The 12,209-nt window shown below is 39.3% G+C and overlaps 1 protein-coding gene across 7 annotated transcripts in view; it reads right to left on the bottom strand.

The window, feature by feature from the left end:
• Positions 1–12,209, bottom strand: part of TMEM131 (transmembrane protein 131) — a 175,139-nt gene that overhangs the window by 68,281 nt on the left and 94,649 nt on the right. For 6 of the 7 annotated variants that reach the window (XM_036453908.2, XM_036453910.2, XM_045587252.1 and 3 more), the window contains one exon: positions 9,693–9,815. The exons of the other annotated variant lie outside the window; for it this stretch is intronic. In XM_036453908.2, the coding sequence (XP_036309801.1) occupies positions 9,693–9,815 (123 nt within the window). The remainder of the gene's footprint in view (positions 1–9,692; positions 9,816–12,209) is intronic. 7 annotated transcript variants of the gene reach the window in all.

The following is a 12,209-nucleotide window of genomic DNA, read 5'->3' as shown; positions in this document are numbered from 1 at the left end:
ACAAAAGAACAACTGGGTGCTATAAGGTGCACTGACCACCAGGGGGAGTGTGCAGAACATGGTGGTTGTTGGCAGCAGCAAGATGGTGGAGCAGGTGGTGGTACAGCTTGCACCTGGCTTGCACCCGCTGCTGGCACCAGCCCCAATTGCTCTGCACTTGGGTACGAGTGGAGCCAGCATTGTTAGGGCGTGGTAGTGGCAGCGGTGGGAGCAAGGCTGTCAGCAGACATGGGTCCAGGGGCAATGGCGAGAGGGGCTGGGCCAGGGTGTGGAGGATAGGCCAAGACCCATCCCTGGGCCTATTTCAGCCTTGTGGCCCAGTTCCTTTCAAGGTGCACAAATTCAGGCACTGGGCCCCTAGTTTATAGTAAGTCCCAGCAGTGGACCTAATAACTGCTATAATTGTGAAACAGTGAAGAGTATATTTTCTGAGACATATACAATAATTTTAATGTAGTAAGAAAACATTTGGTTTCCAATGGCCGTAAAATCACAGGTGCTGCCAAAACCGATTTGGCTCAGTGAATAGAGCGTCAGTCTGCGGAAAGGTCCCAGGTTCGATTCCAGTCAAAGGCATGAACACTGCTTGCGGGCACATCCCCAGTGGGGGATATGCAGGAGGCAGCTAATCAATGTTTCTCTCTCATCAATGTTTCTAACTCTCTATCCCTCTCTCTTCCTCTCTGTAAAAAATCAATAAAATATACCGTATTTTTCGGACCATAAGACGCACTTTTCCCCCCCCAGAAGTGGGGGGAAAAAGTCCCTGCGTCTTATGGTCCAAATATAGCCTACACATATACTTTAAAAAAAAAGTTTTTTTACTTGCCCGGCTCTGTGTGGTCTCTGTGTGCTTGCCCGGCTCTGTGTGCTTGCTGCAGCCACTGTCCATTCCTCCGTGCCCAGAGTGTCTGCCCCGCTCTGTAAACCCCGAGTGGTAGAGGAGTTCCCATGTGTGGTAGTCAGCCTCCATGCCCTCGCTGCAGCCATATCTCCATGTCAGCCCAGGTGTGGTGTACGGTAACTGTGTAATCCAAACCGTAATCATCGCCTGTACCCCTTGCTGGCCCGTACTCCGTGCCCGGAAGAATGCCGCGTCTATTCCCCCAATCATTCCTCTCCGACCTCTGTTGCCGTGCTTGACTACTGGGTAGGCATACTGTAGATCTCCGCCCACCAGTAAACTCCGCCCTCCGCTGGATGCCCTGATTGATAACGCCGCTACGTCAGAATTTCTCTTCATACTATTAAACCAGTAACTGTCAAAGTGTTTGTACTGCAACAAACTTCATACCGGTATATTGTATGCAGAGACTTTCTGTGATACCAAACTAATAACATTTACCATAATGTAAAACCTCTTCTCTCACCACTACAATGTGTAGATACCCATAAACTATGCAAAGAAAGCATAGAAAGTCTCTGCATGATTTATGGGTTTACACATTGTAGTGGTAACACTGAACTTTGCTGACAGCTTTTAGCCTTGTGAGAAGCTGGAAAGTGTTTTACACAGTACCGTAAATGTTACTGCTAAATCACAGAAAGTCTCTGCATACGGTATACAGGCAATATTCTGACTCTAGCGATGAGGAGTTCTTGGGGTTCTCATAAAAAAAGCAGAACCTTTACCATAAATCTTCAACTTTATTCTAATTTATTACTGAAGTCTCTCGTTATTGTGTTTTACAGTACATTTTGTCTTTTGCTGACTGTATTTGTTAATAATGGTTCTAAATGCTGCTGTTTACTTTACAGGGTTGATTACATGTGTTTATGACTGTGATGTTGGGTTTTAATGCACATAAAATATTTTAGGACACTATTTGTTTCAGAATCTTTTTTTCTTCATTTCCCTTCTCTAAAAACTGGTGCGTCTTATGGTCCGGTGCATCTTATGGTCCGAAAAATACGGTATATATAAAAAAAAAAATCACAGGTGCTGTTAATGCCTCTGTGGCTTGTACCCATACTAATTATTTTTTAAAGTTGTTTTAAGGAGGTATAACTGATGTACAACAAACTATACACCTTTAAGGTATACCAGATGAGGTATTCTGCCTGACATATGTATACAGTGGAAAGCTACCACTTCAATTAAGGTATGTCATATACCCTTTACCTCATGCCCTTCAAACCACCGCCCCTCTCGGACTCCCTCCAATCCCCAGGTAACACTGAGCTGCTCTAGTCCACGCTAGATTCATTTGTATTTTGTCAAGTTTTACATAAATGGGATCACAAGTCTGTATTCTTGTGTCTGGCTGCTTTAAATCAGTATGATAATTTTGGAATCCATCATGTTGTTGTATGTATCGGGTCTAGTAATAATTAATGTCGTTTTTAAACATTCGTTTAAAATCTTGCTTGGCGTTGACTTGTATTGACATAACCTTCAAACACGTGGTATCTACAGAACGTGTGAAGTGCAATTAACAAGTTTTGCTTGAAAAAGTTTGTGTTTGGTTTGGTTTTTGTTGCAAAACTAGGGCTAAGAAGATGGCGGATGAAGAGCATATTCGGCACTGCATGCTTTACGAGTTCCAATTAGGAAGAAAAGCAAGTGAGGCTGCAAAAAACACCTGTAGTGCTCTTGGTCAAGATGCAGTTAGCGCCAGAAAATGCCAGCGTTGGTTTGAGAAATTTCGCGAGGGAAATTTTTCGTTAGATGACAAGAGTGGTTGAGGCCATGTGTCCAATTTTGATCAAGAAGCTCTTCAAGCTCTTTTGGTGCAAAATCCTCAAATTACACAACAAGAGCTTGCGACAACTTTAAATTGTTCACAAAAAACAATTTCCAATCAATTGCGTGCACTTGGCAAAGTCCAAAAGTTTGGAAAATGGGTTCCTCATGAGTTGACCGACAACAACCGTAATCAAAGAGTCACAATTTGCAGTTCGCTCTTCTCTCGTCAAAACCGTTTGCCGTTTTTAGAGCAAATTGTTACTGGAGATAAAAAAATGGGTGCTGTATGTTAATTTGAAAAGGCAGCCTCAATGGTTGGACAAAAATGAGGCTCCGCAGCCCATGCCAAAAGCTGACTTGCATGCGAAAAAAGTGATGTTGTGTGTTTGGTGGAATTTTAAAGGAATTCTACATTATGAACTTTTACCATCTAACCAAACCATTACAAGTGCAGTGTATAGTGCCCAATTGGAAAGGTTAGCCCAAGATTTAAGAGAAAAAGAACCCGCGCTGATTAATCGGAAGGGCGTAATTCTTCACCACGATAACGCATGACCGCATACTGCAAGAATCACTGCTGAAAAACTGCGCCAGTTGGAATGGGAAGTTCTCCCTCAACCTGCATATTCTCCTGATATTGCCCCTTCCGATTACCATTTGTTTCGTTCTTTGCAAAACTTTCTTCTTGGAAAAAAATTTAATAATGAAGAATGCCTCAAAAATGCATTGACTGAATTTTTTGCATCAAAATCACAAGAATTTTACAACAGAGGGATTAAAATGCTTCCTGAGCGTTGGGCACAAGTAGTAGAAAACAACGGCAACTATATTGTTGATTAAATTTTGTTGTATTGTTTAAATAAATTAGATTTAAAAAAGTATTAGAAACGACATTAATTATTACTAGACCTAATATTTATAGGCCAATTCTTTTCAATTCTGTGGGTTATGTAATAATTTTTGACCCATTCACCTAGTGATGGACATTTGGGTCACTTCCAGTTTTTGGTCATCACAAATAAAGCTGCTATGAACATTGCATTTATAAGTCTGTGGATGGACGTCTGCTTTCCTTTCTCTTAGTAAAGACCAAGGAACAGAATAGGTCCTGTGGTGAGAGACTTCCCTTTAACGGCAGGTAACCCTATTTCCCAAAAAAGAAATAGTATATTTAGTGCCACCCCGAGACTCCGCCCCATTCAAGCAGAATACAGAATTCCTCCTAGCTGAGACACTTCTAATCCTCATAGCCAATTGGCTTGGAGATCAATGCTTCCCAGTGATACCAACAAGCAAGGCTTAACAAGACTGCATACACAGCCCACAAAGGGCTACACCAAGACTGTCCACCAAAGGTAACTGGGAGGCTGACTCACTGAACCATATAGGACACCTTAGCACACAAAGCCACCCTACCAACTCAGGGAAGCTGTGAAAATGCCGAGACAAGGAAACAGATAACAAACAAAAGAAATGGAGGAAAAGAAGAGACTGAAATATAGAGTTCAAAACCACGCTTATAAGGTTTTTCAAGAATTTCCTAGAAAAGGTTGAAAAGACCTACAAGGAGATGAAAAGGGATCAATAAGAACTAATAAGGGATCAACAAGAAATAAAGAATACATTGTCTGAAATAAAAAATATTATACAGAATCCTAAAAACAGAATGGAAGATTGCAAGAACCAAGTCAAAGATTTGGAACATAAAGAGCCAGAAGACACTCCTCTGCAGAAGCAAGAAGACAAGAGAATCCAGAAAGTTGAAGATAATGTAAGAAACCTCTGGGACAACTTCAAGTGAACTAACATCAGAATTATGGGGGTCCCAGAAGATGAGAGAGAGCAAGATACAGAAAACATACTGGAAGAAATAGTGATAGAAAACTTCCCCCACCTGGTGAAAGAATTAGACTTACAAGTCCAGGAAGCGCACAGAACTCCAAACAAAAAGAATCCAAAGAAGACCACACCAAGACACATCATAATTAAAATTCCAAGAGCAAAAGACAAAGAGAATCTTAAAAGCAGCAAGAGAAAAGCAGGTAGTTACCTATAAAGGAGCACCCATACAATTGTCAGCTGATTTCTCAACAGAAACCATGCAGGCCAGACGGGAATGGCAAGAAATATTCAAGGTGATGAATAGCAAGAACCCACAGCTAAAAATAATCTACCCAGCAAAGCTATCACTCAGAATCGAAGGCCAGATAAAGAGCTTCACAAAGCCGAAACCGGTTTGGCTAAATGGATAGAGTGTCAGCTTGGGGACCGAAAGGTCCCAGGTTCGATTCCGGTCAAGGGCACGTACCTTGGTTGCGGGCATATCCCCAGTAGGGGGTGTGCAAGAGGCAGCTAATCGATGACTCTCATCGATGTTTCTAACTCTCTATCTCTCTCCCTTCCTCTCTGTACAAAATCAATAAAATATATTTAAAAAAAATAAAAAAATAAAAAAAATAAAGAGCTTCACAAATAAAAAAAAGCTAAAGGAGTTCATCACTGCCAAACCAGAATTATATGAATTGCTGAAGGGGGTTCTTTCGGAAGAGAAAGTAAATAAAGATAAAAACTACAAACAACAAATACGTAACTATCAACAAGTGAATCTAAAAACCAAGGGAATTAAAAAAAAAAATCTGATGAATAATATTAACTGGTGAATATAATAGAATCAGAGGTATGGAAGGGGTGTGAACTGACGATTCTCGAGGAAAAGGGGACAGGGGGGTGTGGGAAGAGACTGAACATAAACTGTGCACCTATGGATGAGGACAATGGGGGGTGGGGAAAGGGCAGAGGGTGGGGTGGGAACCTGGTGGAGGGGGGGAAAAATGAGGAACTTTTGTAATAATATGAACAATAAAGATTTATTAAAAAAATAAAAAATAATAAAAAATAGTATAATTATGTAAATCTTGGGTGAAGTAATAAGTAATAAGAGAACAGGTGGAAATCTCAGTAGTTTTATTACAAAAGTTCTCCAGGGGCATATAAAAAAAGAACAAAGAAGGAAACCAGTAATACTTTAGTATAAACTTAAAGGTTTTTGGTGAGTGTGGAATTGTTAAAGAAATACACTGGGCAAAGACTAGTGAGTTAGGATTTTTTCGGAGTATTACTACTTGTTTTCTAATTTCTTAAAACAGTGTTTGTTCCCTTAAAGTAAGTATTAACAGATTAACTGATGGGGTAACTATGGAACTTTTTCTGAAACAAACAAAATAAAAAAGTAAAAAAACCCAACCCTCCCCTCAAAATAAAAAACCAAAAGAACCTCAAAACAAAACAGAAAACATCACATTATTTTATTTAACCTTCTAAGGTATTAAGGAAATAGTGTAACAAAGTTTGGAAACAAAAGATTGAAAGTTATACTACTGATAACAGGAAAATAAATGAGAAAATAGGGAGAGAAAAAAAATCTAAATTATAAAATCAAAGGAAAGTTTATATTAAAATTAGATATGTGACATATTTTTTATTTTTAGTGCAGTACTATTTATCCTAATTTAATCAAGTCTAGGGGAAAAAATTCCAAAAATATAGATATAATTTACTTTTAAAATTCCCACAAAGAATGTTTATTTATTTTTGCCCATACATATGCTCATGCAAAAGAATGAAAAAGGGTTGACCTGACACACACCAAGATAATATGAATAGTATTTACAAAAGGGCATAGATTTGGAGTTGTGCTAATAAAATATTTACCTGCTTCAATTGTTATTTAAGTTTAAATTTGTTGAAATAAAATAAACTGTTCAGTTCTTCAGGTACCCTAGCCACAGATTCAAGTGCTCAATAGCAATGTGTGACATGTGCCTACTGTACTGGAAAGAGCAGATACAGCCCTAGCCAGTTTTGCTCAGTGGATAGAGCATTGGCCTGCGGACTGAAGGGTTCCAGATTCGATTCCAGTCAAGGGCACGTGTCTGGGTTGTGGGCTTGATACCCAGTAGGGGGCATTCAGGAGGCTCTCTCATCATTAATGTTTCTATTTCTCTCTCCTTCTCCCTTCCTCTCTGAAATCAATAAAAATATATTTAATAAAGAAAAGAAAAAGAAAAAGAAAAAGAGTAGATACTGAAGTTTTTCTCCATCCCAGAAAGTTCCCACTGGAGGGTGTTAGATTGGGAAGGAAGAAGTCTGAGGGAACTTTGGCTTTATACTTGTTTGAATTAACATTTTCCCCAGGGAAAACATACTCGTGTGTGTATTGTACAATGAAAAAAATCAGATGCAATTCCTTCCTTTACATTTTCTTAAATTTAAGGTTAAGATTAATGAAAGTATAACATATTATAGAACTATTAGAGGTCCAGTGCATGAATTCATGCGCCATTGGGGTCGACACCACTGGGGTGTCTTGGCCTGGCCTGCAGGATCGGGCCAAAACCGGCTCTGTGACATCCCCTGAGGGGTCCCAGATTGTGAGAGGGCACAAGTCAGGACAAGGGACCCCACCAGTGCATGATCGAGGCCAAGGAGGGATGCGGGACATTAGCCAGCCAGGGAGGGACTGTGGGAGGGCTTCAGGGCATGTCTAGCCCGTCTTGGTCAGTCCTGATCAGCCAGACCCCAGCAGCAAGCTAATCTACCAGTTGAAACATCTGCCCCCCTGGTGGTCAGTGCACATCATAGCAAGTGGTTGAGCAACATTAGCATGTCATTAGCATATTAAGCTTTGATTGGTTGAACGACCAACCTGTCAACTAGACACTTAGCATATTAGGCTTTTATTACATAGGATTAGGTTAAGGTATTAATAACTTCCATAGAGAGTTCCAGTTATAAAATACTCAAGTCCTGGGAATGTAAAGGTGACTATAGCTAATAATGCTGTTTTGCATATTTGTAAGTTGCTAAGAATAGATCTTAAAAGTTCTTGACACACAAAAAAACTTGTAACTATGTGTGGTAATGGATGTTAATTAGACTTATTGTGGTGACATTTCACAATATACTAGTATACAAATAGGAATCATTATGTTGTATAAATAAAATATATTATTATATGTCAGTTATATATCAACCTTTAAAAAGCCCATCAAGTAGGAACTTAGATAAAAACAATGTTTCCCTCAAGAAGAATGCTTTCCAGATAATCTATATTGGTTTAAAGACAACTTTGGTCTTTTTATTTGCTCTCTTGTGTGTGATAAAAAGTATATTGGGCTAAAACTTCTTGAATTAAAATGTTTAACTAGATAAAGACTTGATGAACAAAAGAAAAAAAGTATTGAATCCAGAGAGAACTGTTGTAGCTGACAGCCTGATGACGTGAGGCCGAGGAGAAAGGCTCAGTTGTAAGGCCCCGTGAACAACTGTGGGCCGCCATGCCCAGGGCCCTCCTTCCGCTCCGGCCTCCGGAGGGCGCCCTGGAGTTCTGTCACCTCACTGCAGCCGTATGGCAGATCATGCAGCAGGTCTGACAGAATGAAGAACAAGCTTTTTTTTTTTTCAATGTGTTTGACTAAAAATAGTCAAAACAAGAAAGCAGCAAGAATTTATGAGGTTTCTACAGGGAAAATACATCATTACCTAAAGTAGAAAAAAGATAGAAATGAGAGAGTGATGGTGATGAAGATATACACTTTCCATGTACAAGCAAGCAGGACGTAAGATTTCTCCTTTTGTGATGAAGCTATCTAATAAAAAAAAGGGGGGGGGCATCTGCTATACTTTCAACAATAAAAATAAATTTAAAAAATTAAAATTCGGGCAGAGTATTTTTATTAGTAGCTTTCCTCAGCCAGTGCTGGGTAAAACTGCTTTCTTAATACTTCAGCACAGGGTTCCTAAGCACTTCGTAATTCAAGCTCTGAAAATCTCATCTTCTTCCTCATTTCCCCTTTCATTGTTTATGAACATGTCTACCAGGGGGTTCTTGGATAATAAAAACCATTTTGGTTACCACAGCTCTGCAGCTTATCACAATATATAGTGTTTCCTTCCACCTGTCATTTTCAAGATATTATAAGTCCTGTAGGGTTGGTCCTAATGACTCTGGGTGTTCTTGGTGTAGATATTAGGAACCACTCAGGAAAGCAACCGCATCTTCTTCCAACACAGACAACAGAACTAGATAAGCTATAGCTGCGATTGGGAGTCACTAGGGATGTGGGTAGGGTTTGGGAAAATATCTGAAGGAGCCACACACCAGCCACACCCACTGTGGAAAAGACCAAGAACCAGTGAGGAGGGATTTCAAATTTGAAAACAATTACTACTAAAAGATTGGATAAGATAAAAAGTCAGATTTAAAAAAATTTCCCCCTGGCAGGTATGCTCAGTGGTTAGAGCATCAGCCCACACACCAAAGAGTTCCAGGTTCGATTCTTGGTCAGGGGTACATGCCTGGGCTTTGGGTTTGCTTCCTGTCCCCTGGTCAGGGGCGTGTGCAGGAGGCAGTTGGTTGATGTAAGAGAGACACTCTGATGTTTCTCTCTGTTTCTCCTTCCCTCCCTTCCTCTCTCTGAAAAGCAATAGAAATAATATTCTCTGGTGCGAATTAAAGAAAACAAAACAAAATAAAAATAAATTTGCTTTTAATCATGATTCTTTTTTACCCTTCTCTTAGACTTCAATTTCAAGATTACCATCACCAAAAAATTAACAAAAATAGGTAAAAAAAAGAAAAAAAAAAGAGAAAAAAAGTATAAATTGTGTTTTTAAAAGTTTATATTGGACCAGAAAGAGATTATATGCAAGAAAAGTACAAGCCTTGTATAGTGGAAAATTCTTCTTCAATTAAATGCAGAGCTGCTTAAACTATATATAATACCAGAAAAGCCATCATTGTAATGGTTCCAAAAATCCAGTATTAGACTACTGACATTCAAAATTTAGGCGACAGCAAGATGCATTAAAAGAATACCCCTCTTCAACACATCTTTAAAATCCCATTATTTTAAAGTCTTGAAAACTATAACAAACTGAGATTTTAAGCTAAGCATTAATTTCCACCAAAATGAAGCTCATTCAAAAATCACCATTATAAACTCACCTGCAAAGGCTCACTGTGAGGGTTGTGTATGTTTATCAGAGGTGAGAAACTGCTATTCACGGGGACTCTAGCCCCAAGGAATGGCCTCAATCGATAAGGATTTGGAACTCCAACTCCAAATACCTGTTTCAAAGTAGGAAAAAAAGCAATTTGAGTTGCAATTATAACTAACATTTTTACAGCTTATGATTGACTGACCTAGGGAAAACTGGTGAGTCTAATGCAGATGAGAAAAGTTTCATCTCCTTCAAAAGGAGCTCACATGTGATTTCTATATCTGATTTGGTGACATATTTCTTTACTACAAATACATGCATTTGGAATAATTTATATGATATATTGAAACAAAATGATAGCAGTACGTTATGGGATAGACAAGAAAATAGGGCCTCAAAATTGTTCCCTACTCCAACCCTTAAAAGATGAATCTAGGGCCCAGACAATCTCTCAAATACCAAGCCCAGCCCTAGGTCATGTCCACATGGGAGGTCCTGGGTTGACTAATCAGTGTTAGCCAGTCATTCAAATGAAAAATACTCACAAAGTGCCTTCAATGTGTTAGGCACAAACAAACAGTAGTGAATAACTGAATAGTGAACAAGACAGATAATGCACCTGCACTCATGAAACTTACATTCTAGTATGCGTAAGAGACTACACAACAACAAAAGGTTTAAAAAATGGGAAATGTGATCTAGAGTAACTGGCTAAAGGAGGGATGGGACTTCTTTATAGAGGGCGGCCAGGGAAGTCTTCTCTGGGGTAGGTGGGATGTGTGTGTGACAGGAGTTGTCATCTGAAAGATGATAAAAGCCAGCACTGGGTGTGGATTCAGGCAAGGGGAAGTGTACAGGAAAGAGGCAGGAAAGGGCATGCCTTGTTTGAAGATCAGGAAGAAAAAGAGAAGTATGGTAAATGGGATGAGGTAGAAGATCTATATAGGAGTCAGATTCTTAGATCCTTGTAGGCCTTGGTCAGAAGTTTACATTTTGCTCTAAGAGCAATGGGAAAACCCAAGGATATATGTGGGAAGTCAATTAGATCTGACTTATGTAAAAAAAAAAAAAAAAAAAAAAAAGGCCACTCTGACTACAGGGATTGGGGAGGAATGGAAGGCCAGTTAGAAGGCTAGTGTGTAACAGAGTGAGAGGTAATGACAGCCTGGAACAGGGTCAGGGAACATCCGTCCTGCAGGCCCTTATTAGGCCCACAAAATCATTTGGTCTGGCTCTGGCAAAGCATTAGAGGTGAGTTAATTAAATGTTTGACCAAATACAGCAGGCTAATTTTTAAGTTAATAATTTTGTATGGCCTGCAAATGATGTTATAAATATCCAAATGGCCCTTGGCAGAAAAAAATTTCCTCACCCCTGGCTTAGAAGATGGCAGTGAAGAGGAGAGAGGTAGACAGACTCGATATATTGTATATTTAGGAGGAAGACTGAGGTAAAGAAAGACAGCTGGCCACTGAGGCTCATCTTGAGAACAACCTGATCATGACACTCCAGGAATCTAGACTGGCCAGACACCTAGGTCACTTGGGGCATCTCTGCAGGACAAAGGTCTTCATATTCTAATGATAGCCTTTTTATTTACACCACAGGTGCGTGTTAACATATTGCAGACGGATCACGAGAATTCTTGTGTTTTCTATACTAAGGTTGGTGGCCAATCATGAGAATTCTTTAAAACACATGTGTCAAACACAAGGCCCGCGGGCCAAATCCGTCCCGCCAGGCCTTGCAATGTGGCACACACCGCGCTGTCATCACTGCACTCTGCTGCGTTTCCATCACAATGACAGTTTATGACTGTTCAGTAAACCATTCAGCCCGCGATTTAGGCTGGATTTTAGATTTTGGCCCCTTCTCTGATTGAGTTCGACACCCCTACTTTAAAAATACATTAGCTTGTAAGAACATGTAACAAATAACTTCAAAGTACAATGAGTATTTAACTTTATAGCGTGCCTTTAACATTTATGTTAAACATTTTCTATACTCCTTCAATAGAAACTTATCTGGCCACTGGGTAAAGCTAGCAAGAAAACTACTGGCCCATAATGTGTTAATATGAGTGTCATCTATAAAGTGCCATAGTTATTTATCTATACAAGCTTTTAAAAGTTTACTGACTGCCACTAAACAACCATTTAAGATTTATTTTCATTAAATAAGTACAATATATGCTTATGACTAAACAGAATTGTTTACTTTGATACTAATTTTCAAAATAATTTAAGTGTTTTGGGCACTGGAGAAGAAATGTTCAAAAACAAAAATCACAAAAACAATAAAGTAAAACAATGAAACAACTGAGTTACATGGCAATAGCACAGTGGCTAAGAGGCTGGTCTTCAGAGTTACAAAGACATGGGTTTGAATTGCTGCTCAACAACCTACTAATTGCATAATCTGGGCAAATTAAAAAACTTTTATACATTTCAGCTTCCTTCTGTAAAAATTGAGAATAACACTACCTATAACACAGGCAGAAGTGTATGTAAAATACAAGGAA

Source organism: Pipistrellus kuhlii, unplaced genomic scaffold, assembly GCF_014108245.1.
Source record: "Pipistrellus kuhlii isolate mPipKuh1 unplaced genomic scaffold, mPipKuh1.p scaffold_m20_p_27, whole genome shotgun sequence".
NCBI classification, from domain to species: Eukaryota; Metazoa; Chordata; class Mammalia; order Chiroptera; family Vespertilionidae; genus Pipistrellus; species Pipistrellus kuhlii.
This window is presented reverse-complemented; position numbering and strand designations above follow the sequence as displayed.